The sequence below is a fragment of the Lutzomyia longipalpis genome, chromosome 1, assembly GCF_024334085.1.
Source record: "Lutzomyia longipalpis isolate SR_M1_2022 chromosome 1, ASM2433408v1".
Lineage (NCBI taxonomy): Eukaryota > Metazoa > Arthropoda > Insecta > Diptera > Psychodidae > Lutzomyia > Lutzomyia longipalpis.
This window is the reverse complement of record NC_074707.1, coordinates 3,914,290-3,938,960: the sequence shown is the minus strand read 5'-3', so window position 1 is coordinate 3,938,960 and position 24,671 is coordinate 3,914,290. Positions and strand designations below refer to the sequence as shown.

General features: G+C 36.3%; 7 protein-coding genes across 13 annotated transcripts in view; 4 read left to right on the top strand and 3 right to left on the bottom strand.

The window, feature by feature from the left end:
• LOC129786570 (nuclear pore complex protein Nup88) overlaps nucleotides 1-24,671 on the top strand; it is an 850,897-nt gene that overhangs the window by 591,993 nt on the left and 234,233 nt on the right. The window lies entirely within an intron of this gene.
• LOC129786555 (zinc finger FYVE domain-containing protein 26 homolog) lies at nucleotides 497-6,372 on the bottom strand. Of its 2 annotated transcripts, none has more exons than XM_055821651.1 (3): nucleotides 6,279-6,372; nucleotides 4,521-6,212; nucleotides 497-2,225 (listed from the first exon to the last, which is right to left on the bottom strand). In XM_055821651.1, exons 1-3 carry the CDS (start codon nucleotides 6,306-6,308, stop codon nucleotides 603-605), a joined length of 3,345 nt encoding a protein of 1,114 aa, XP_055677626.1. In that variant the 5' UTR covers nucleotides 6,309-6,372; the 3' UTR covers nucleotides 497-602. The 2 variants fall into 2 exon arrangements, with proteins under 2 accessions (XP_055677626.1, XP_055677627.1); XM_055821652.1 differs by having other exon boundaries at nucleotides 4,521-6,209.
• LOC129786599 (protein phosphatase 1 regulatory subunit 21) lies at nucleotides 6,484-7,955 on the top strand. The gene is made up of 2 exons (XM_055821720.1): nucleotides 6,484-6,696; nucleotides 6,806-7,955. The coding sequence occupies exons 1-2, from the start codon at nucleotides 6,646-6,648 to the stop codon at nucleotides 7,835-7,837; spliced, it is 1,083 nt and encodes a 360-aa protein (XP_055677695.1). The 5' UTR covers nucleotides 6,484-6,645; the 3' UTR covers nucleotides 7,838-7,955.
• Nucleotides 8,007-9,671, top strand: LOC129786590 (cytochrome c oxidase assembly protein COX15 homolog). Its single transcript, XM_055821709.1, has 4 exons — nucleotides 8,007-8,229; nucleotides 8,313-8,448; nucleotides 8,578-8,710; nucleotides 8,787-9,671. The coding sequence occupies exons 1-4, from the start codon at nucleotides 8,092-8,094 to the stop codon at nucleotides 9,640-9,642; spliced, it is 1,263 nt and encodes a 420-aa protein (XP_055677684.1). The 5' UTR covers nucleotides 8,007-8,091; the 3' UTR covers nucleotides 9,643-9,671.
• On the bottom strand, nucleotides 15,051-18,057 carry LOC129786621 (ubiquitin domain-containing protein 1). Its single transcript, XM_055821744.1, has 3 exons — nucleotides 17,605-18,057; nucleotides 16,916-17,406; nucleotides 15,051-15,677 (listed from the first exon to the last, which is right to left on the bottom strand). The coding sequence occupies exons 1-3, from the start codon at nucleotides 17,681-17,683 to the stop codon at nucleotides 15,522-15,524; spliced, it is 726 nt and encodes a 241-aa protein (XP_055677719.1). The 5' UTR covers nucleotides 17,684-18,057; the 3' UTR covers nucleotides 15,051-15,521.
• Nucleotides 18,182-19,912, bottom strand: LOC129786598 (uncharacterized). Its single transcript, XM_055821719.1, has 4 exons — nucleotides 19,758-19,912; nucleotides 18,748-19,643; nucleotides 18,549-18,672; nucleotides 18,182-18,274 (listed from the first exon to the last, which is right to left on the bottom strand). The coding sequence occupies exons 1-4, from the start codon at nucleotides 19,795-19,797 to the stop codon at nucleotides 18,222-18,224; spliced, it is 1,113 nt and encodes a 370-aa protein (XP_055677694.1). The 5' UTR covers nucleotides 19,798-19,912; the 3' UTR covers nucleotides 18,182-18,221.
• LOC129786576 (serine/threonine-protein phosphatase 2A 56 kDa regulatory subunit delta isoform) overlaps nucleotides 20,139-24,671 on the top strand; it is a 21,085-nt gene continuing 16,552 nt past the window's right edge. For 2 of the 6 annotated variants that reach the window (XM_055821685.1, XM_055821684.1), the window contains exons 1-2: nucleotides 20,139-20,454; nucleotides 20,686-20,738. In XM_055821685.1, coding sequence (XP_055677660.1) covers nucleotides 20,703-20,738 — 36 coding nt within the window. In that variant the 5' untranslated portion in view covers nucleotides 20,139-20,454; nucleotides 20,686-20,702. The remainder of the gene's footprint in view (nucleotides 20,455-20,685; nucleotides 20,739-24,671) is intronic. The other 4 variants (XR_008750140.1, XR_008750139.1, XM_055821683.1 and 1 more) reach the window with 2 other exon arrangements.

The following is a 24,671-nucleotide window of genomic DNA, read 5'->3' as shown; positions in this document are numbered from 1 at the left end:
TACTGAATTTATGTGAATATTTTAGGTTAGAAATCCGTGTAAATATTGGACAAACCAAATATGTTGGACACGGTGACCATTTTGATCCTCCGCGTAGTTAAAAAAAATGTTGAATCGTTCTGTTGTCGTTTTATGAAAGAAAAAACAAAGAATTTTTCCAGAAAACAGTCAGAAAGAACTTTAAAGAACGCTGGAAAAGTAATTTTCTTTCAGAAACCCGTTTAACACTTGGAGGATCGAGGTTTCTAACCTCAAAAGTTTGACTTTAATTTTCTCTCAAAAGAAAATACTTTTCCAAGTTTTCTTTGGACGATAATGAAGTAATAAAATGTTAAATAGATTTTAGTTCTGGGGCGATTGAAAAAAGTAGAATTGGCCACTTTGGCCAGGAAAATCCTCCAAGGGTTAAATAAAGAAATAAAATGTTAAAATCCCATAAGATTTTTTCCAGAATACCAAAAATCTTATAACTGACGAATTGTAAGAAAAGAAAAGATTTTTATCAGAATCTACCCCTTTATTTCGTTTTTATTTTTGTTCTTTAAACAATCAGTCCCTGATAAAAATTCTTTGATAAAATTTTTATGAAAAAAAAAGGATTTTTAACTTTGAGGAGATAAATGCGTGTTGTCTGCGAAGTATTTTTCGCACAGTCTTCGTATGTGGACTTGATGTGTTGCATGAGCCCTTTTTGCGATCTTCCGCAAGTCGTCTAGGCGTTTAGTTTGTACAGCAAGAAGATAGGCGGTTTTGAGTTGTCCCAGATGGATGTAGCTTTTAATTTTGAGCCGAATGTCCCCAATTAGCTCAATAAGGGATGATACATTGACAATATCATCGTGCTTGTGGAGCTCATAAGCGGCATTGGCACTCTTCACGGCCAAAAAGATGAGTTTGTCAAAATTTATGTCTGCCGCGCTGAATTCTCTCGCACAGATAATCATCTCCTTGATGTCACGAAAACGATTTTCAGTTGCGAGAAAAATTGCGCAACTCTCGTAGATTTTCTCCAGGGGAAATGATGTAATTTTGAGGATTGTCTTGAAGAGGGCGAAATTCCTGCGGAGGCTATTTCCCGAGACGAGGGTTAGCATTGGGATGAGATTTGCTTCTGGGGGGCTTCCAAAGAGTGTTGGAGGGGGAGAATCAGCTCTACCACCAGCTGCCAATGTCCTCACATTCTCCATGATGTCCTCACCATTCTCCTCGGCACTCGAAAGGAATTCCGTCACGTTTATTTGCACCTCAATCGTCTCAATGTGCCTCCGTAGGGATTCTGTGTCCATCGTTATTCTCACAACCTCCTTCACGGGTTCCCCGCATTCCATATTATGCAATTCCGATAGGCAGTGCATCTTAGCTGTGATTAGGTAGCGTAGGTTATTCTGCAAATCCATGTAGGTTTTGGCATTAACGGTGTAGAATTGAATGCACGTCATTGAAGCCCTAATGGGGTCATTCATGAGAATTTGCAAATTGTACAGAGATTCATATTTGCGCTGTGACTCGAGGTACCAGCAGAATCGCTTAACAAATGCCTCCCAACGCCACAGTGTTGAGTCAATCTTCTTCATACCACTCAGTACAGCTGCTTCATGTCCCTGCTGTAGCTGTGGCAGGAAGATTATTCCCATGAATGTGCTGTAGGAGACTTTCTGCGTGAGTGTGTACAACAGGGCTGTGTGGAGTCTCTCACACAGCATAAGGTATGAAAGAATCTCCTCGTGGGATGCATAGAGAATGAGGTAGTACAAGCATTCACTGAAGGCAAATTCCTCATCCTCCAAACCCTGGAGGATTGCAAGAATATCCGCAATTGCACCCAATGGTCTCCGTGGACGATCAATCACTTTCAATTCATCCCATGCATCGAGTTTTGCTCTCTTCACCATCATTGGCAGGATTGTGTCCAAAAAACCATCCGGAACGAGACATTGAAGGCAGTGCGACATTTTTTCACGCGCCATCATGTAGTGACCTTGCCGGAGGCACTCAAGACCCCATGCCTGCATAACACCCCCAATGGCAAAGCCACATTTAACCGAGATATCGAGAGCAAGTTGCCAAACACCAGCTGATAGTAAATTATCTTTCAACTTCCTCAGACTATCGCTTGTTTTGAGACGCTCCACTGGTAGCAGTGATTCGCATTTCGCATCAATGACCATTAGGATGATATCGGCTTTCAATTTGAAGTTGTCACAAGCTGGATGATCCACGCGTATCTACAAATAAACAATAATTTTCTTCTCAAATGAAAAATAATCTTGCAAATTGATTTAAATTCATACGCATTTTATTGATAATTAATTAAATATTTCTATTAGATAAGAGTGTGTATTTTGTGTACATTTGTGCATGCTCTTCCCCCCTTTCTTATGAGAAGAACAAATATAACGCAACCAAAATGTATTATTTCTCATTATTATTATTATTAGTTTAGTCAGTTTGTCTTGAACTCATTTTCAATGTAAATTGAGAACGAGAAAAATATTAATTTAGAAGGAGGAGGAGGATGCATTCGTCTCGTGATCCCACACAGTCTTGTGAAGATCTTGAAAAGTTTCAAAGGCTTTTATTGTAGTTTTCTTATCAGTTAAGTTATTTCTTCGTGTTTTGTTTGTACCACACCGGATCTGAATGCTAAATCCTCTCTGCTAAATCCCAAATGATTCCCAGCATTTAGCAAACAGTGGGAGAGAAAGGAAGGGTTTTTTTCTAACCATTTTTGGGGAACTTTGATTTTTTTTAGACATTTTAGAGGTCAAAAAAAAGATTTTTAGGCTAAAATGTGCTTACGAACGTTAAAGAAAATAATTGTGTGAAATTCACTCGTCAGAAGGTCTTTTTATTAATTTTTCTTAATTTTTTTTTAGATTCTCTTCAGAATTTTTAAAGTTTTCTTAAGCAAAAGTTAAGATTTTCATTCAAAATATTCTTAAGCGAAACTTAAGATTTCTTAGATCAGACTAAATCGAGCGAAATGCAATTTTTTCAATGATTTTTTTTATCAAATTTAAATGCTCGAAGATCATCAGAAAAAAATCTACGGAAAATATTAATTCTATTCAACTTGACTAAAAAAATCTTAAATTTCCATTATGAAAATTTATAAAAAAAACATGTTTTTTTTTAATAAATCTTAAGTTTGTTTTTCTTAAAGAAAACTTTTGAGAGAAGTTCTTAAGAAAATTTTTGAAATTCTTAATAAAACTAAAGCCTGTTTAGTGAATTTCACTCAAAGTTAAATGAAACAAAAAGTATTTCAATTAAAAAAAACGCTAAACTTCATAAAATAAATAAAATTATCATAAAACAAGCATTAAATGTTAGAAAAGTTACGTCAGCTTACAAAACGAACAAAGAACGTTTAAAATAAACGTAATACGTTTTTGGTGTTTTAGGAAAATTCCTTCCGATTGCGTCAGACTTGCCAAAAACTTAAAACATCCCGTCAGTTTCCGCTTGAATAAACGTAATACGTTAGAAAAATTTTCGGCGCATACGTTTTTTGGAATGTGGAGACCCTAATTCGTGCTCATACTAAGTTTGAGCCCGATCCAACGACCTTGAGTTTTAGAGTGGACACAGAAGCTGTGCATAAAATATCAAAATAACCATAAAACATTAAAATAAACCCAAAACACAAATAAGGATTAAAGTTAAACGTTAAAATTTGAATTCAACAGTCGTAAAAATAAAACAATTAGAAAGAAAACGTCAAAGGAAAAGGATTGTAGAATTTTCTAAATTGAGCAAAAAAATGAAGATAAAACGTTAAAATAAAATTAAAACGTTAGAATAAACTTCAAATGTTAGGAAAGGAATGTCAAATGTTGGTAAATAACAAAAAAAAACGATAAAGATAAAACGTTAGAATAAACTTTACTATGTTAGATGACAAATACTAAACGTATCAAAAAAGAAACGTCAAACGTTAAAAACTAATCCTGAAATCTGCCAATTTGAATACAACAACCGTAGTTTAGTATAATTATAATCTCAATAACCTTAACTCGTTAAACCCTTTATCCATTTTTAGCGTCTTTATAAAACATTCCTTTGAATAAATTACTGGGTACGCTCCTGTTCCTTTTTCCTAAACTTTTTAAAGCATAAAATGACTCTGAAAAACTTCTCAAAAATCCCAAATGAGCGACAACTTTTAATGTTTTTACATGAAGGAAAAATCATTCAATTCCTTCCTATTTCGCATCAAAAAAATAATATTTATTATTATTAATTTGTATTGATTTGCATAATCGTCAAATTCCTCATTTTTTTTTTAAATTTTTTCTTCTCTCCTTCGCTCTTTGTGACTTAATAATGCTTCTGCACTCTCAGCTTTATGATGAGCTTTCTCTCAATATTTCTCTCGTGGGCTAATTAATTTACATTTAATCTTTCGCCGGGAGTTTTTATTGCATTCCCCTCCGGCACAATTTGATAAGAAAAACATTTCTCTGTGGCACATATAAAGCAAAAAAAGAGAGATCAATGAAGGAGATTACTTGTCTTACCTTAGCTGCAATAGCGAGGCATTTCATCATTTTGGCAATTGTTGAGTAGTCAATTTCGGGGTTGCACCGTCCAAGCTGGATGGGACGCAGAAGAGATTCAAGACGATCACATTCCCAGAGAAGGAATTTCGCCACATTGAAATCCGATGAATGCTGACTGAGAATGCTGAGGCACAAGGCAGCACTGGGGGCATCTTCGTAGGTGAATTGATCACGGAGCATTTGATCTTCGTTGTGATCCCCAGAGAGGATCCACACGTCATCCTCGGGTCTTTGGCGGGTTTTTCGCTGTGTGGGTGGACTCGGGGGGCTCTTCCCCTCCCAACGGACACAATCATCACATACACGTACCCGAAGATTGCGATACATATCCGGGATACGACGTCTCTGCCCTGAGCAACTTTTGCACACAACTCTCCCACATCGGCGGCAATGATGACGTCTCTTTAGCATTGTGAATCTCGTGGATTTGCACGCCATGCATGCTGTAACAGCTTCATCGGGGGTCCAATCCACCTTTGCTGGTGCCTCTGGGGGCATATCAAAGTCCAGGGAGAGTTTCTCAAAGCTACTCGATGTTGTGGAATTTTCATGATGGACAATGTGAATGTCCAGTGATTGCAGAGCGTAGACAATGAGTAAATTATCCAAGCAGTCCATTGTGATGGGATTGGAGGCATGTTCCTGCGGGTCTGGGGATGCATTTTTGGAGAAATCTTCCTGATTTTGATGACAAAATGGGCAGGAAGCGGTGGAGAGGTAGCCGGAGAGTGCTGGAATGGCCCTATTGAGTACATCCCATTCTTGATTCATTAGAAGCACCTCAATGAGATGGAGAGGTTTTGTCAGAAGATGATCCACATGATGGTCAAATTGTACTTTAGTTCCCACCTCCATTTCCCTGAAGATCACCTCACTGATTATTAGGGATTGAGCTTTAACGCTCCAGGGGGCATTCTCGTGAATTTTGGGGATAAATGTGGGTAAAATGTCTCTCTTGAGTACAACCGAAGGGAGGGAGTAGATCAGCTGAATTGTGTCGTCAATGGGTATGTGGGTGAGGCAATTGAGAATACTCTGATATTCCCCTATTCTATCCACATGCATTCCCAGTTGTTCCTCAATTGTGCCCCTACAGTGTGTAGCGATATCAATTTGTGGCTGTATTCTCAGCCACATGGATGATGATTCATAGTACTTGTGACCGAGTAATTGACTGAATACTGCCCCTATTTGCATGCCTTCGTCCCATTCACGATAAATACCCAGTGCTCTCGTTATTTGCTCATTTAATCTCGACTCCTGCCGCAGTAGTGATTGCATTGCAACCAGTGGCACGTCCGATAAGTCAATATGATGCTCCAACAGCATCGACAGGCATGGGTAGGCAAATAAATGGGCTAAGCGAATGGCACAACATATCGCGGATTGCGGAATTATCTGGAGAAATTCAATAATCTTAATTTGTCTCTGAATCTCCAGCGTAAATCCTCGTGCGTAGGGGATGAGATAAATCTGTTTGCTGCGTAAATTCTCCGAAAGATTCTCCAAGAGATTCGTTTTAACTGTTAGGAGATTCCTCTTGTGCCAGGATGTGTAGCACTCAACAAGTTGCCCAAAGAGTACATTTGCCTGAACTTCCGGATGGTACTGCACGAGGGAATTCCTCGGGATTCGCAGCTGCTGCTGCTGCTGCAACAATCATCATTTGGTGTGCTGATGTGGGCACAGAAGCAAAATAAAAAATAATTTCTTTACCTTTTTCTTGCGCTGTTGTAGCTTCTGCATCCTTTCCTGCTGCACAATCTCACATCACTGACCCTCGAACAGTGAGATTGCACATTCTCCGTTATTCTTTCCCGCAAATTCCGTTAAATTTACAAAAATCCCCCATTGATGGTCCCATAAAGACCCCCAATCGGGCATGTTGGGTACTTTTGGGGCATCTCAATGAAATTAGAAAATTGTTGCCTTTTCGTGCAAGAGAGGAGAGGAAAAAATAAATGTTGTTTGGATTGCAAAATATTTTCACCTAAAATGCATTCAAGAGGCGTCCATTGTGTGCACCTGTGAGCCCCAATTTTGACGGTGAAAATACCCCCAAGTTGTATTGTGATAGAAAATCATGGAGACGACGGATGCAAAGTATCAGAAATTAGCTTCGGAGTATTCAAAGGTAAATACAAGAAGTGAAAAAAAAAGAATTTCAAGAGATTAATTGAATAATCGTCCCCTTATTCATCCCCATGTGCTGTCCCTCCCCTCCCAAATGTACATGACTGCAGATAAGAGCCCAAGCGAATGTTCTGAAGCGTGCTGTGCTGGAGGAACAGAATAAAAATGGGGCGTTGCGTGAGAGTTTTCGACTCAAAGAGGCATCACTGCGTCGGGCGGAACAAGAGGTTGATAGCCTTAGTTTTCGCAATAAGCAGCTGGAGCATCGTGTTGCCACGCTCCAGGATGATCTGGATAGGGAGATGAAGCGTGGCCGTGGTGGTGGGAAGCAGCCACGTAGTAACTCAGAGGTGCACAACACCATGACAAAGGATGCAGTCATTGTGGAGGAATTGCAGAAGAAAATCATCGAGAATGCTCAACTGAATTCCCTCGTAGCCGATAAGATGTCCGAATTGGATCTTGTGATGCAGAGAATTAAGACACTGGAGCTCAAGGCGACAGAACATGCGGAAACGGAGAAATCCCTTCGGCGTGAAGTTGATGCCCTTAGCATAAGGAATGCCGAGCTGGAGAGTAAAGTTGTGGATGTTGCCAGCACAATTGGGAGTGAGGATGGACTGAGTGTGACTGGGAGTGATCACACAACACCCCTCCATACAAATTCATCAGCCAGCGAGGAGAGAATAGCATTTCTGGAGAAGGAAGTCAATCACTGGCGAACACAGTATGAGATTCTCAAAATCGGGGATGGTCTCCTTGGTGCCAAGCTGTTGGATATTGCCACAAAACCCGGAGAAGTAGCCAATAGGGGTCCAGCAAATGGGGAAGGGGACGCCACGACGAAGGAACAACTCGTCTATGGGCATCTCACCAAGAAGATTGAGGAACTCTTCCTGGCCAAATGTCGTGCTGAATCAAAGTTGGCTTCCTACATTGCTGAATGCGATGGGCTACAGAATACCCTTGAAATCATCAATAATGACGTACAGGACAGAGCAGTGCAGCACGAAGACATCCAGCGGAAGCTCCAAATTCTCGAGGATGATCTCGTGACAACGCGATGCAACTACGAGGAACAGATTACCGTCTTAACGGAGCAAATTATCAATTTGAGCGATCAATTGGCCGCCCGGCGTTAATTTGTACGACAACACCCATTTAATAATTATATATACATGCTATATATATCCCCCTCAGATACTTTATATGTGAATGTATTTATTATAAGGAAAAAATATATATGTAATGTTAAAATGATACCGTCTTAATCTCTATCTTTATTGCAATCATAATCTTTTTATCGATCCGGGAACTTTGTGCCATAACCTCACATTTTCTTGATGAGAGTTTTCTTGCACAATCCCTCCTGTGTTTTCCGCGAGAGAGAAAAACAATGCAATCCTTGCTAATTAGATCCTCATCTAGTCTATTTACTCGAAATTTGCTCTTTTGCTCGCGATCAGTGATCCGAAGTGGACAAATCTCGAGGAATTTCTTCGCACAAAATGCTTCGAAGCAACTTACCTGCCAGGTAAAAATTCCTCCAGAGGATTCCCACTAATCCTGCCTACTATGTTCAGTGAATTCAATGAAATTTCTTCCTCAATATTGCAGAAAACATCCCTGGCAGGTAGAATTCCACAACTCCTGGCCATAAGACGAATGGGAACGTTGCCGGAGAAATCTCGAAAGAGTGTTGGGTACTGGCTCCTTGGATGCAGCGGAATGGTTTTTGTGGCTGTGATTTTAGGTGGAACAATATGTTATGTGATTATTCTGGGGTCTGTTTGTGTTGTAATGGGGGAGATTGTGAAGCTGGTTTCGGTGAAATAAAAATTTTTTTTCGTGGTGTCTGTAAGTGCGTTTGCTTCTCTTCAAGGCGGTGTCACGAGACTCACGGAATCTGGCCTTTCGATGGTATCGTGGAAGCTTCTGGGAGAGAAGAGGCCCAGCAATGAGGAGGAGTGGGTGGCTGAATTTGAAAAGTATCAGCAATTTCCGGAATTTAAAATGTAAGTCTATCAAAGAATCCATTCGAATGCTCTTCATGGTCTCTAACTCCTTCCTCCCGCCCATCTATCTGTGCAGAAAGAATCCCAATATGACTTTGGCAGAATTCAAATTCATCTGGTACATGGAGTACATTCATAGAACATGGGGGAGAGCCATTGGTGGCTTTTATGCTCTTCCTGCAATTTATTTCTGGACTCGAGGATACTTCAGCAAGTCCATGAAGATTCGCGTGCTGGCTTTTGGGGCACTTATTGGTATTCAGGGGCTCATGGGGTGGTATATGGTGAAATCGGGGCTTGAGGATCGTTTTCACGGCGAATCAGACGTCCCGCGTGTCTCACAATATCGCCTTGCAACACATCTCTCCTTTGCCTTCATCCTCTACACACTCTTCCTCTGGTCAGCGCTGGATCACCTCGTGCCGGCACAGAAATTGGCAGGAACAGTCACAAAAGCCGCCATCAGATTCCGCTGGTTGGCTCACACAACAAAGGGAATGGTGTTCCTTACAGCTCTCTCGGGGGCTTTTGTAGCCGGCCTGGATGCTGGACTTGTGTACAATTCATTCCCAAAAATGGCAGATCGATGGATCCCATCGGATATTCTCGCATTCTCACCAACTCTGCGGAATTTCACGGAAAATCCCACAACGGTGCAATTTGATCATCGCATCCTGGGCATCACGACGCTCTCCCTCATCTCAGGCCTCTACCTCATCTCCCGGAAGCGCACCCTGCCGCCCAGAGCTCATACAGCCGTTGCTGCTGTTGCCATGATGGGATGGCTGCAGGTTCTCCTCGGCATCACCACACTCATCACGCACGTTCCAGTCGCCCTTGCTGCCAGTCATCAATCCGGCTCCCTCATCCTCCTTTCTCTGGCCGTATGGCTCACGCATGAATTGAAATTTGTTAAAAAACTTCCAAAGTAAAAGAATAAATTGCATTTTTTTTCCTAAAATTCTTTTTTTAATTTTATATACACATCATTCTCTTCTTAAAACTGTACACATAGCATTCAAACTTGTAGAATCTAAAAAAAAAACTTTCTTTTTAGATTCTTTGCAGCAGCAGTTCTTTTGCAATTCTCTGTACTTAATTTTTTTTGGAGAATTAACATTTCTTAGACGCTTTTTGTTAAGTATTTTATAGAAGAGGCAATTTCTTAACACTATGCAATGATTTCTTTTGGGGAGGTTAATTAATCTTTAAATTATTTCTTTTTATTTTAAAATGGCTTTATTTCTTTTTATTTTACTTGGGGGGAAATCTCGAGTTATTTCTTTAGTTTTCTGATCTTAAAATGATTTAATTTTGCATTTCAAAAGAGTGGTTCAGTGGCTATCAGGAGTCAGGAAATTCAGTAGGAAATTCAGGATTAATGAACTTACAAAGCGTCTTAATTTCTTAATTATTTCGCTTTATTTTCAAGTTAAAATTTGAATTGAAAATTAAATTATTTCCAGAACCTAAAAGACCTAGCTTAGGTTTTTTTCTCACTATTCTGTCTCTGAAGCTAATTTAGAACAAGAACTATTTTTTTTTAAATTGCAATGAATGAAAACAGAAGGCAAAAGAATATCAATCTGTTTCAATTCCCATAAAAATTAGAATAAAAAGTATAGGGGAGACCGGGGTTAAAAAAGTCACTTGAGGGTTTAGAAAAAACTCAAAATATCATATTTCCCAAAGAGATAAAGCAAAATGTATAGCTCATTTCTTTAGGAAATTTACTCTTTCTCAGATCATTTTGTTCTATCTAGCTAGAAAATATGATATTTTAAGCTTTTTCCAAACCCTTAAGTGACTTTATTAGCCCCGCTCTCCCCTAAACCTAAAAAGCCTAGAAATTATCGGTGGTCCCTGAAGAAGGCCCAGATCAGAATAGAAAGCTTGTTACATTTTATTTTAGAAATTTTATAAAGATTATTTAGAAAAGAACAGGGGAAGATTCTAATAAAAATCTTTTCTTTTCTTTCAATTCGTCAGTTGTAAGATTTTTGGTATTCTGAGAAAAATCTTAAAAGATTTTGCAATTTTATTTGTTTCTTTAATCGAGTTTTTGAAAGAAAATACTTTTCCATCGCTCTTTAAAGATCTTTCTGATTTTTTTTGTGGAACCACAAATTCTTTATTTTTCTTTAATGGAACGACAATAGAACGATTTAAAAATGCGCATTTGTCAAAATCTACCAACAACTTTTTAGTTGTTAGAATAGAAAAGAAAAGATTATTATCGGAATCGACCCCAATATGTCAACAGTTTGACTACTATTGACCTGTACAAATTAACCTTACACTGAAGCTCCACCCCCTTTAAGCCAAAAGTAGCCAATGAAGAAGCCTTACCCGAATGAATCGACCAATAAGAACTCTTATGTAAAACAGAGAGATTCTTCTTCTTATTCATCTACATTTCATTTACAAATTAACGTTTTATTTTGAAGGCGGGGCTTCGCTGCAAAGTTTAATTGAATAGATTATTTTTATAGGATTTTCTTCCTTAAACCATTCTGATTTTATACCTTCTACGGGTTCCTTACTTCTGCTGTTTCTATTCACCCCATTTAACTGCAAAACACCAAATTTTTGCCCAAATCTCAAATATCAAGAAAAATAAATCCTGATCCCAAAAATATGTATATAAATTAATCACTGCATAGTGGTTCTTTTGCTCTCTTCCGTAAAGCAGTAAGTTTTTCTCTTCTTCACGTTTTCCGCGCTCACTCAGTGAATGATTGTGTGTGAAAGAAATGAAAGAGAGGAAAAAAAGAGGAGCGAACGTTCAACAAACGGTAACAACAGGTCATGGAAAACATTGTGTGGTCATCAAATATATGTAGTAAAATGTATGTTGTATGTATATATAGCACATCAAAATTGTGGTTTTGTGTCCTTTTTTTAGAAGGAAAAGAATTACAATCCTCATTAAAAATCCCACTCGTGAATCAATAATAATCTCGCGATACAATTTAGCTGAAGGAGTACAATTGGAGCTCTTCTTTCTCTCTTTTTTTTTAACATTTATGTATTTTTTTTTACTATGTGTGTAGGTATGTATGAAATGGAGGTAGGAAGGAAATTGAGGGTGGAGGAAATTAATTGAGACACATGCCACATGAAATTGAAAAGGGCAGTCAATCAACACAGTTCATATTTTTTCTTTTTCAATATTATCCTCTCTTCTGTTCGCTTAATTTTACTGCTACAATATTTGGGAAATATATTTAGAATAGTTAAAAAAAAATGAATGCAATTCTTTATCAAATTGCCTGCATTGTATCAGTTTCTGTCTTCTCTATGGCGCATTTTTTTCTCTTTTTCGTACTTCACAATAATTAAGTTCTCTCTTTTAGCACTAATTGATGTTCAGTATTTAATTAGGCATATAAAATTTACTAATTTTATCTTTTTCTTGTCTCTACCTTCATTTTTTTATAAACATAGGTATAATGTCCTGAGAGTATTCTTCTCTATTTATTTATTTTTTTCGATGAAATAATCTTCGAAGCAGTGAAGTTTTTTTTTCTTTCATCTCCCACAATTCCCAGTTAAAGAGTTCTTTTATCATGAAGTTTCAGATCATCAATTTTTTCAAATTTCTTTTATTGTCCATATGGGACGGTAAAATGCTGATATTTCAGCATAAAATATAATGTAGTGGAAATGTCCCAACACTGAGGCGCTCTTGCAACACTTGTCTATTAAATATGTTTTTAATATACATTTTATATGTAGAAATTAAGTGCTTTGTCCTTCTACTCTTTCCATTAAAATATTGACTTTTTTATTGGATGGAAGTTCCTTGACAAATAAATAAAATAATAATTAAATTCAAAATGATTTGTGAATAAAATCTGGAGCTTTGAAGAGGAAATATAATCTTTTATTCTTTCAAGAATAAATAAAAATTCTTAAAAAACAATTCGAGAAGCATTTTTCTTTTAAATTAATTCCTATTTTATTTTACAAAGGAGTTCATTCACTTTTGCATGCATAATGAGCTCAGTCAAAGAAATGCAACAAAGCCAAAAAAAGTCTTAGAAGGAAAAAAAAACATGGAAAATTGAAAGATATGTCCAGAAAAATAGAAATGCAATTTTTTTAGTTTATTTTCCTATAAGGTGCAGTAAAGCATATGCATAACAGCTTCAATCTATGAACTTTTATTGTTTTCAAGGTGAAAGATCTTCGATCGTGAGCTCCGTAAATAGAATATTATATTTCTGAATCAAGTAAAAGTCTTGTAAAGCACTAAAAAACGATTTGGTCATTGAAATAAGCCCGAAAAACTATTTAAAAGCTTAACAAAAAAAAATTGCATAAAGCCACACCCCTATTTTGCTTTATTTTTCATTTAATTGCATAGAGCATATGCGTCCATGTTTCAATCGGTTATCTTTTATATATTGAAAATAATTGAAGTTTCATCTTAAGGGGGGTCTCTTTTGAGAGTTGGTGAAATTAAATATTTTAACTTTTCTTGGGGTTTTTCTTAAACTCGGTTTTCAAGTGTTGGTGTCATTTAAAGACTTATCATTATAGAGTAAGAAAATCACTTTCCGCCATCTTAGTTGCGACGCCATCTTGAGATTTTCCTCAAAACACAAAGGTATGTTTTTCTCAGAATCTACTGGATGGATTTTGTTGGGGTAAAAAGCAAATGAAAGAGAAAATACCAATGCAGATTTTGATGTACCAGAATTTTGAGTTTCCACTCTGGGGCTGAGAAAAGTGGAAAAATGTTACTTTTTTCAGATATTTTTGACGTTTTTCCACTTTTCTCGGCCCCAAAATGGAAATTCAAAATTCTGGTACATCAAAATCTGCACGGGTATGTCCTCTTTCATTTGCTTTTTACCCCATCAAAATCCATCCAGTAGATCCTGAGAAAAACCTACCTTTGTGTTTTAGGGCAGTTCTGCGGAAAAGTCGGAAAACCACAAGATGGCGTCGCACCTAAAATGGCGAAAAGTGATTTTCTTACACTTCAATAACTAGGCTACAAATGTAACCATGATCGGATATCCAAGTTTAAGAAAAACCCCAAGAAAATGACAACATTAAAAATGTGTAAATTCTAACAGATTTCCCAAGAGACCCCCCTTAAAGCATAAACAATTGAAGCAAGGACGCAAAGGTTTTATGCATTTTAATGGAAAGCGAGATACAATAGGGGCGTGGCTTTTCTTTATAAATCTTTCTTGCTCTAATAAAATATTAGAACTTTCGTTGACGTTCTTTTTAAGCAATTCTTTCGTAGGAAGAGTGGGCCTGGGGTGCAGTGGATAGAGCGCTTGAGTGCGCATCCAAAGGTCGCCGGTTCGAATACAGAACCCGGCAACGCGCCCCATCCGCCAACGTGCAATTAGATCACGTTGACCGGTTGGATCAGGAGATTGATACACTCCTATCCGTAAAATGGCCCACACGTGGTAGTATCTAGCAAGGCCGCCCACTACTTCTCCGCAAGGAGAACAACAACATCATATAGGGCGGCCGGCCCTGTTCCTATATGGGATGTAGCGCCAAAATATTTTTTTTTTTCGTAGGAAGAAGCAAAGTTTATTTATCCTTATTATGTTTCTTTGAACTTACGTTATGATAAAATCAACAGTGAATAGACTCCTTTAGCAAAACAAAAATTAGATAAGATTCTGTTGAAAAAAAACTTCTACAGAATAAATATTTCTTGAAGGAATATTGAAGAAAATCTTTCTCTTTTTTTAAATCAAAAGAACATTTTTAATGCGCTTTTCCTGGGACACCCATTGCTATTATTTCTTTCCCTCCCTTTAATATAATTTAGTAATTAATATATTTCTCATTTTTTTTCTTTTAAACTTGCTGGCAAATAAATTACACACAAATATATTTTTTGCAATTGATCATTGAATTCACTGGAATGTCTATATAAATATTTCTTTTTTTTTAAATTCTCTTCACAATGCTTTGTTTTTTACTTTTTCTTTTTTTTTTGATCTTTTAATAAAGAAAAAAACATGTAATTATTTCTGATTTATTGATTTTTCACACATATATTCCACCCCCACATTTTTTCCAATAGGTACATTATTATTATTTCTCTTTTTTTAAACATTAATTTTTTGTCTCTCTATGAATGTATGTATATGTGGGGAGCCTTAAAAGGTAATTCATTAAACAATATACATCATTATCGTGAATGTTTGGCATGGAATATTCTGATGAAAAATCGATTAACCAGCTGTGATGGTTCCGTTCTAACTCATTGGATATGTTTCTCTTTCAGTGTGTTGCAATGCCCTTTTTTTCTCACCTATATCGTTAATCAATAAGTTACATTTTTTTGTTAGATATATACTTTTCATTTTTCTTTATTACGAATACTTATTTTCTTCAATTTTTTTTTCATTTAATAATTAATATATAATTCCTATTTATAAGAGAAAAAAATAGTAAAATTCAGAGATTATACACAACTATTTAGTATCTTTTTTTTTTGATCATCTCTCTGTCTGTTAGAGGATATTCTTTTTCATTTTTTAAAGGGACTTTTAAAAGGACATAAATTGTGTCTTTTTTTTTCAATCTTCCTTCAAAATCTTGTGACTCTCGCACGTTTAAAAGGGTTTCTTTTTTCTTTTCATTTGTTAAAGGATTTTTTCAAGATGTGGGTGGTGTGTGTGAAGTGTGGTAGTGATGGTGGTAGTAAAAGGAGGTATAATGAGTCGCACAGAGAGGAAATCATTTCTAGTTTTTTTTTTATGAAGGATTATTTGCCCACTTGTAGTAAAATAGAAATAAATATTAGATTTATCACCGATTTTGGCTAGCTATTCGCCCCATGCCGATAGTGTTCCGTATTGACAATCACCTGGACGACATAGCTTGGTTGGATGTGGGCCTCCTCCACTTGCATCTTGTCGCCTAGCAATTTACCACCGTAGAACCATCGTTGGCAGCACGCGTCAATGTCTTCTTGGCTCTACAAAGAAAAGGAAACGACAAAGTGCATTAAAAGGAAATGTATTAACGTGATTTATGACGATGCATTTTCTCTCTTTCTCACCCTCTCTATAAGATTCTCTAAGGGGTGTGTTATTGAGGGATTTTTTGTACAATATTTTTTTAAAAAATCTTTAGCTTTGAAATCTAATCATTTCAATGAAAAAAAAAACTTTGATTTTGTATCTTAGAATTTTTGATATCTTTTTCAGAAATTCTTAACGAAATTGTTCAGAAAATTAATCAATTTCATTAACTTTTTACTTATTTTATTTTAATCTTTTCATTCACTGGCGTCGATTCTATTATAAATCTTTTCCTTTATTACAATTGCTTAGTTAAAATATTTTTGGAATTGTCTTACAAGACTTTGAGAGTTTGTTTTTTTTTTTTTCTTCTTTATTGGCGTTTTAAAAGAAAAATTACGGGCCATATTCAGCGTAAATTAGTTGGTATACCACAATCGTGGCATACCAAGTATTTTTTTTTTTTATTTTCATGATAAAAGGTCATTTTGGTATTCAGCGTAAAAGATAAAAGAATTTTGGTATTCACCATAAAAAATTTGTCTCCAAACTCTTATAAAGTCTCCAAAAATAAAAATATAATAGAATTGGTATTCAGGGTAAAGGTTTTCATCGATTTTTTTTCTTTTATGATAAAAGTGAGTTTTAGAGGTCCTTCTATGAGCGTTTTAAGCTATTTTGTGCCGTTTGATGATGTGAAAAATTATGAATCTGACAGAAATTGATGTCAAACTAAAATTATGAAGGCAAATCATGTTTTTGTTACGTTTTTGGTGATTATTAACAAAATAATTTATTTATTAAATATAAACGATTAATTAAAAAAAAATCAATTCTGCTTATCATGCATTCGATAAATTCTTCACAATTTTGTGGAATAAATTGTAATGACCATTTTAAAGGTTTTACTCATAATTTTAAAACAAATTATATTATTAAAAAATCAGTATTCTGCGTAAAAATTTTTGTCTTATAAAAGATTCTTTTGACAACTTTTACGATTAAAGTTTTTTTGAAATAAAAATAAAAGATTTTTGAAAGAATCATCCGTGTTTTCTTTAAACCAAAAAAATATAAAGAAAGTTTAAAAGAAATTAGGAAAATGAAAAAATGTACACCATTTACGGCAATGACAAACCCCTTGGCAGGAGCTTCCCATTTATTCGTGGAATTGAGGAAATTCAGGACATACCTGCAGCTTTTTCTTGCACTGCCCAATGGTGTCCTTGGAATACACGGACAATTTAACATCTGTACACGTAGAGCTGAGCCTCAGCTTGAGCACAACCTCTGCCCCACCGTCCACGGGCTCCGAATACTCTGCCGGTGAATCCCTCCCATTGTCCTCCTTGACAATGTTAATGGGATATGAGAGGCAGTAGATGGGCACCTTGTACTGTGTCCCCAATTCGTCGTAGCACTCCGTGAGGTAGCCATGGGGCACAGTTACATTGGCACCATCGAGGATGGCCTGTGCCATGGGAAAGTCAAGCGCCTCAGCGGCAACAGTGGCCGCCCTCAGGGCATCCCAGATCTCTTTGCGCCCCTCAAATGCTGGCGCAGTGTCCCAGAATTCATCGCGCTTACTCCGCAATTGACCTTCCGTTAGTGGCACATCGCTCTTCCACCGGATAGTCTCATGGCACAGTGGAAAATTCTTCCGGGTCGGCACGATTCCCGGACCTGCAAAGTAACACAATGAAAAAAGAAAACGTCTCTTCCGTTTGTGGCTTCGTCTCCTTCACAGAGCAACACACAATGGACATTCCAGCAGCACCATTTTTGGGATGGCAGCGTGCCAGTTTATCAAAGTAGGCACCATCGCGCCATCACGGCAGGAAGGTGGCTCTTTTTGTGCCCAATTCTTTCTTTTTTTTTTACCTGTGGCTGGACGTGACGGTGTAGAAGCATCAAATGTTTCACCTTCAGTGTTTCTGTTTACACTAATGCACCCACCCATTCCGGTCCACTCTAAATCCAATTGTGCACCTTCTTCGTTCTATTCTACCGTCCACACTCACTGCTACACACGGGTGACGATGGAAAAACTAAATTGGATTTCAGGAGAAGCTCACAAAATATTGCACATCACACACTTTTTTGATGCGGCAACACAGAAATTCCAATGGAGCCCTCCCATATGATTCTTGTAGGAGCTCACACACACACTCGATGGTATTTTCCACATTTCACCCACATGCTAAATGATTTTTCACAATTGCTATTTCCTTTGCATCTTCTTTTCCAGGCAATTTTCACAAAATTCTCCCGTGAAAATCCACAAAAAACACACATACCCCTCTAAAAGTTTTTCGTGTTTTCTTGGACATGAGGTATGGAAATTCCTACGATGTGTCTAATGATGTTTTGTATGGGATGGATATGTCCAATGACAAGTGACGACTTTCCATACAAACGACCAAACAAATGGGAAAATATTGTTATAAAAACAAAATAATTTTTAATAAAAAGGATTTATTGCTTCCTGCTAATCCATTTTATTCATATTTCTGGAGCTCCTGAAGTATAGCTTCCTCGTATTTTATTTTCACTGCAATAAAATAAATATTCATTAACACTTGGAGGATTTTGCTGGCCAAAGTGGCCAATTCGACTTTCAATCGCCACAGAATTAAAATCTATTTAACATTTCCTGATAAATTCTACATCACTGTGAATATAGGACGATTTATTATTTCAAGATCGTCGAAAGAAATCTTGGAAAAATATTTTCTTCTGAGAGAAAATGAAGGTCAAACTTTTGAGGTTAGAAACCTCGATCTTCCAAGTGTTAATAAAACTAAAAAACGGCGTAAAATACTTACGATGCATAGGCAAATCGAAATCCTTATAGATATCCTTTATTAGCTCTCTTGCCTGCTTATTCCTCTGTTCATTTGCTTCGAGGACTTCCCTTTTAATCTGCTGCTTCCATCGATTAATCCTATCCTGTAGGAAGAAATTCCGTTAAAACCATTTAGAATTATTAGAATTTTCTGAAAGAAGATAAAACATAATTCTTACCGCATGCAAAGTATTTGCTTTACGCTCAAAGGACGTGAGCAATCTCTGCTTGTTCTTCTGATTCTGACAAAATGGATTCTTCCACTTCACGGATGAATCTCCTTCATTCTCGTGCTTCTTGAGATGCTCCAGAATCGGTTTCTTCTCAAGCAGTGCTTTCCCATGGAAGTGATTCCTCTTTGATTCCCTGAAGGAGAAATTTGAAGAAGATTCTTCATCGCTGTATTCCGAAGTTCTTTGCCTCTTGAAGGGGTTCTTCCTGTTGCCGGACTGCCTGTCCTCCGGGGATTCGTGTTTCTTGTGGTGCTTCATCCCATTCATATCACGATACTCCCGATGGGAATTTTTGAGATAAACCTTTCGTTCTGGCCTGATGTGTTTGTAGTAGGCAGAAACTTCCATTTCCCACTCATCTCCTTCCTGACTCCTCTGACTCCTGCTGGATGAGTTCCTGTGTGAATAATTATCGCTGGAGTCACTGCTTCGTTTCCCTTTTGGCATTGTTCTCTGCCTATATTGATTGGCAATGATTCTTCTATCCCGCACAGGAATTTGGAGTCCTTTTGGAGACTTCTGGCTCTCCAGTTGAACTTCCTGACTCTTGCGATGTGAAAGATTCGAACCAAATTCTTTTATCTGGTTATAAGGACCTTCTCGTGTCATTATTTCATTCCCTGCTGAAGCCTCCTGTCTCTTTTGATCTGAAGAATAATTTTCAGATGATCTATCATTGGAAATCTTTAGCTCTCCTCCTTCATGTTCCTCCGCAGATTCTTCCACTTCTACACCTGGAGCTTCCTCATCCATGATATTTTTTAATTCCTCCACAATTTCAGCACCGAAAAGAGTTTGTAATTGCCTTGTTTCCACAGGATCATCTAATATACTTCCTGGTTCTGAACAAATTAAAAAAAAAAAGATATCAAAATATCTTCTTGTGCGCTTTGGTTATCTCAGAAACCAGACCAAATGCTTCAATTTATTGAACAAAATTCACGAGGATTTATTACCTTGGATCCCTTCAAGCATCGTGTCTTCCTTGCAATTCATTGATATTCACTATTTTTCAGCTAAAATAAACGGAGAAAACTTTAAAAAATGTTTTTATCAAATCCGCCAAAACTCTGAGAAATTCGTTACATCCCTCTGGAACTTTTCCCCGGAATATTCTTAGGAAGTCTTCCGCGATATCGAATCTTCGAAATTTTTTCTAAACAAAAATTCTAAACAGCGCGTTTTCGAAGAGATTTCCCGGGAATTCCATGCGCGAAATTCAAGACGTGTCAGCGAAATGACTTTTCCTCTGACAATTCACGTCATTTATGTGACTTTTAACCCTTACGCCTCTTGTGCTATAGCCCACTCTTTCACACTCGTGCAATTTCTAATTCAACTCGATGGAATATGAGTGTGAGGGTTAATCGCCATTGCATGAAAATTTTTAGTTTTCTTGTCCGATTTGAGTTTGCCGTACGCGATCTCCGAATTAAATCGATTTATTGTATTTATAATGCCTAAAAAGGAAAAGGGACGGGCCGGCAAGTCAAGTGTATTGTGTCAGTAATTGAGAAAGTGCGGAAAAAGCGAAGAAAACGTAGCAAAAGTTTTTCCAACATTTTTTTTGCATTCTTTCCTTTCGGATCCTCCACACAACACATCTCTTCTCTCAAATATTATTACCTGAATTAAAAACAAATTCCCCAAACGGTGTGTAAAACTGTTTTCCTTTAATCTATTAACCATCCCCGGCTGTGGGTGGTGGCACAGGTTGGATTTTCCCATCCGATCCACCCGTGGCAGGAGAAGGTGGTATTAAAACAAAAGAAAAATCCCGTTCAATATGCTGACTGAGATTCGATTGCATTTTCCACATCTTTTCTTATTGCTTTAAAAAATTAAAAAAAAAATGATTGTGTGACTTTGTGTGTGCTTTTTCAGGCTTTAACGCAGGAAATATGGATAAACCGCAACAGAATGGTGAAAGCCCCGAGGTGAGTGCCAAGCCCAATCTGTGAAAAGTCTCCCTGTTCAAAGAAATTTTGCAGAAAAATCTAATTTTTATTAAGAACTGTTTAGAATTGCGGGATTCTATTGCTAAGTTTCATGCACAGAGAACATTAGATCTGGTTCTATGTGAAGTCTTTCTGCAAAATTTCTTTGAATATAGAAGTATTTTTAAGTCTTTTTTGTGAGTTTGTTAAGCGCTCTCTAAAGGGTTCTAAACGTTCTAAATAACTCTGGAATTTAAGCTAAAATAGCTGATAAGCTCCCTGAATCAATTAAAACTTTAATTGACCTTTATTGGGTTAATAAACTCTTTGAGTTTGTGATAAGCCACAAAGACTCTTGAGCTTATAAACTACAATAAACCTAGATCCTAGATAAAATAGCATTTAGGTCTTCCTAGATTCTTTCTGAGAAACAAAATATGTAGGGGTACGTGGCTCAATTCTGACCTCCAAAAGTCTGCGCAGAGTGAGAAAAAAATGGTATAAAATAAAAAGCAATATTCTTAAATTTGGTACCATTTTAAAGCTCATTTAATGCTCTTTTTACTCCCATAACTTACTACATTTAAAGTTTAATCGGTTTTAAGTAATAGCGGATCGACAAAAAAGAGGCGGAGGAGGTCGGAACTTGGCCACGTTCCCCTACAGATTCTATAATTTTAAATTAATGAATCTTTTAGTAATTTGAGTTATTTGCACTAATCATTAGTTTAGTCAGAGAAGCTCCTAAGAGCTTGATGAAGGGGTCTGTTTGATTCAAAACTTTATCATAAAGTCAGTTAAAGTCCAGAAATCTTTTCCTAAATTCAGTGCTTAGACAATTCCCAGAATAGTTCTAAATAGAAATTAACGAAAATCAAGAATTTACAAAAAAAAAAAGTAATAAGAATATTTAAAGACTTTTTAGACAATTTTTTGTGTTTTCATCTAGATTTTTATTCTTGTTATTGAGGTAATTGAGATTTTATCCAATTGGTCACAGATTCTTACATTACCTTTACGTAAGTTCTATTTTTAGGAATTATAATTTTCATACCATTACCGGCATTCAATTTATATTAGTTATTTTGCTTCTGTGTCAATATTATATTTATTTAATTTCCTATCACTTCCTGAATGAATTTGTGAATTTTCAGCAATTTCCACTCAATTTTATGGTCAGAAAGAGTTTTTTTTTTCTTTTCAAACATAGAATGAGGCATTTAAGGACAAATCGAGTCTATAAAAATTGGTTATTGAGTGGAAAAAGAACTTTGTGTGTGTGTGGAAGAGGAGAGATATCGCCTCATCATCACGGAATTTTACCGAAAATAGAATATTATATTGAGCTCTTTAATTTGGGGCAATCACAGAAATTATTAACTTTATCACGGAGTTGCTGTTTAGTTCCATTAAGTCACCCAAACATTGCTTATGATTTCTCAACATTATTTTTGTCGATTTTTGTCACATTAAAGAATGATTTTTTTCTATTCTTTATGCTGTGGTTTGGCCTATTAAAGAGCACAAACCCAATAATAGTTAGGTATTAAACGTGAGACTCTGTGTACACAATACACATGAAAAAATCATGAAATCGTGTAAAAATGCTCATCAGCAGTCTTTTACCACCATCCACTAATTACTCTGTCGCCCATGCAATTTAATAATTATCATTTATATGATGTACGGGGGATGAGACTTTGTACAGAGAAATTGAATATCAATCTTGTGTGGAAAAATAATCAATTGTCTCTATGTTCTCTGTTGTGTGTGCCCAGAAGTCTCTGGCAAGATAGGATGGTGTGGTGGAGAAGTACATAAGGCAAGAGGCAAGTGCGAGAAGTGTTGTCGTGTGTGGAGAGAGAGAGATAATCAAGGCCACCAGATGACGATGCCTGGTCAAAGACGACATACGCACTCACCTCAATTATGTATTTTGCTCCTCCTGATGGTTAGGAATGGAGAGGAGTACAACTACAGAGAGAGAATCTCTAGCTAGAAGTTGGAATAGTTCTAAACAGAAATTAACATTTTATCTCATTTGCATTTATTTTATTTTTTTTTAAAAATAAGTTATTTTTGAGTACTTCCTGTAATAGCTCTGAAAGAATAATTAATTCATCAGCGAAAAGTTCACGAAAAGGTCCATTCAATGGCATACCTATATCACATCTTTGTTATTTATAAATCAACGTGCTACACACAATTTCTTTCTGACTTAATCACATTTCTAAAATAAGGTTGATTATATAGAATGTTGGGTATCTGTAGGTATATTTGGATTTTCCTGCATTTTTGCGTGATTTGCTGTTGTACGTCAATATTTATAACTTGTTTTCATCTCGTTTTCATTGAGCAATTTTTATGGTGAATCCTACTTAAAGTTAGATTTAGAATTATTTATTTGTTGTTTTTTTTTATTTGTGAAGAATCTCTCTTATTTTGTAAAGAGGAAATTAAAAATATATTTTATTCTCTTGAGCACACACCCTCTTGAACCTTTAGGCGGGGTCTTTTGTACATAATAGCATAGAAACATGTAAGTATACATAGTAAGTTCAGAGTTGAAAAAACTCGTGGAAAATGAGGTCATTTCTTGTTTCTAAACTTTTTTTTTCCCCTAATTAGTACCTTTTTCTTGTAATAACTTTGGGGGTATTTTATAATTATATAATTTTAATAAAATAGCAAGGGGTACTCTCTGCATAGTTCTAACCACCCCAATAGTGGTTATGTTGCGGCAATAGGCTTTTGTGTACCTTTGAATTTTGTTGGAAGAACTTTATGTAAATCGAGTTTTAAGGTTGAATCGGGGGGATGGCTTTTAAACAAATATATCCTTGTAAGTTTATAATGTTTATTGTTTTGAGTTTATTAAGCTTTCACGTGGGTCGAGATGGTGGAATGCTTTTCAAAGTGAAATTAACCTTCTGACCAAGAGATGAGAGATGTCCATGAAATTTTCACACTTGTATTTTTTATTTTTGCTTACTTCACATACTCATCACATTGGGGAGCGCAATTAAATTTGTATAAGGAAATGTGTGAGAATGTATGGAAATAAATTTTCTTTTAATGACTCAAACATCATTTTAAATACTTTATGTATTTCGTACATATTTCTGTACATAATGTTATGTATATACATTCCGAGGAGTTTACTTTTCTTATTTTTTTTTCTTTTTAAAATTCATTTTGGTTTACTTCTGTTTAACACAAATCCTCAATTTGGCAACTTGATAAAGCTTTCAAGGTTGGATTCTAAAAGAAGTTTTTTTTCTTCTCTCTGTGAATTTTCTTTTCTTCTCATGATGCGTAAGAGAAGTTGTTAAGAGGGTATTCAAGAGAGATGAAATAAAAGCAACTAATAAATTGGAGTATGTATCTCATGCACAATGAATGGGGCAGAGAGAGAGAAAAAGAGGAAGAAATGTGGATAAGAGAGAAGAGAACCAAAATGTTGACGTCGACCTGACGACGCGGCATTTTTACGTGGAAATTTGCCAAAAAATTTCTACAATTATTATTTAGAAGGAAGATGTTGTAGAGAGAGAGAAAAAATATTAGTTTTAGAAGATTAGATGTGACTATGATATGGTTGATGGACGATGTGAAAAAAAAATAAATAAATAATATGCACGAGTTTATAGCAAAGTTAGAGAAGAAGAGAAATGAGATTAAAATCAATGAAGAGTAAAGAAATAATATATAGAATTATGCTTTGATATTTAAGAAAAAGAGTCATGCAATTGCTAAGAAAACATTGTGATGCACTAGCTTTCCGTTTTCTCGTATATTCTTTGCTTTCCTTTCTCATTTTCCCCATATGTATACATTAATGCGACTCTTTGGCTCATTTTCAATTGCTATTAGTACAAGAAGTCGCAGTTTTGTAAACAAGAGCAATGGGTTGGATAGAGAAGAAAAAATGTT

Excerpts from the sequence above, each read along its gene's own strand:
- LOC129786555 (XM_055821651.1), bottom strand. The coding sequence starts at position 6,308 with ATGCAGAAGCTACAACAGCGCAAGAAAAAG. Across the intron at positions 6,213-6,278 it reads TACAACAGCGCAAGAAAAAG|CAGCAGCAGCAGCTGCGAAT; the intron begins GTAAAGAAATTA and ends TGATTGTTGCAG. Across the intron at positions 2,226-4,520 it reads GCCTCGCTATTGCAGCTAAG|ATACGCGTGGATCATCCAGC; the intron begins GTAAGACAAGTA and ends GTTTATTTGTAG.
- LOC129786599 (XM_055821720.1), top strand. The coding sequence starts at position 6,646 with ATGGAGACGACGGATGCAAAGTATCAGAAATTAGCTTCGGAGTATTCA. Across the intron at positions 6,697-6,805 it reads TAGCTTCGGAGTATTCAAAG|ATAAGAGCCCAAGCGAATGT; the intron begins GTAAATACAAGA and ends ACATGACTGCAG.
- LOC129786590 (XM_055821709.1), top strand. The coding sequence starts at position 8,092 with ATGCAATCCTTGCTAATTAGATCCTCATCTAGTCTATTTACTCGAAAT. Across the intron at positions 8,449-8,577 it reads TTTTGTGGCTGTGATTTTAG|GCGGTGTCACGAGACTCACG; the intron begins GTGGAACAATAT and ends CTTCTCTTCAAG. Across the intron at positions 8,711-8,786 it reads CAATTTCCGGAATTTAAAAT|AAAGAATCCCAATATGACTT; the intron begins GTAAGTCTATCA and ends CTATCTGTGCAG.
- LOC129786621 (XM_055821744.1), bottom strand. The coding sequence starts at position 17,683 with ATGGGTGGGTGCATTAGTGTAAACAGAAACACTGAAGGTGAAACATTT. Across the intron at positions 17,407-17,604 it reads ACCGTCACGTCCAGCCACAG|GTCCGGGAATCGTGCCGACC; the intron begins GTAAAAAAAAAA and ends GTTACTTTGCAG. Across the intron at positions 15,678-16,915 it reads AGTGCAAGAAAAAGCTGCAG|AGCCAAGAAGACATTGACGC; the intron begins GTATGTCCTGAA and ends TTTTCTTTGTAG.
- LOC129786598 (XM_055821719.1), bottom strand. The coding sequence starts at position 19,797 with ATGAATTGCAAGGAAGACACGATGCTTGAAGGGATCCAAG. Across the intron at positions 19,644-19,757 it reads GATGCTTGAAGGGATCCAAG|AACCAGGAAGTATATTAGAT; the intron begins GTAATAAATCCT and ends TAATTTGTTCAG. Across the intron at positions 18,275-18,548 it reads TTTCGATTTGCCTATGCATC|TGAAAATAAAATACGAGGAA; the intron begins GTAAGTATTTTA and ends ATTTTATTGCAG.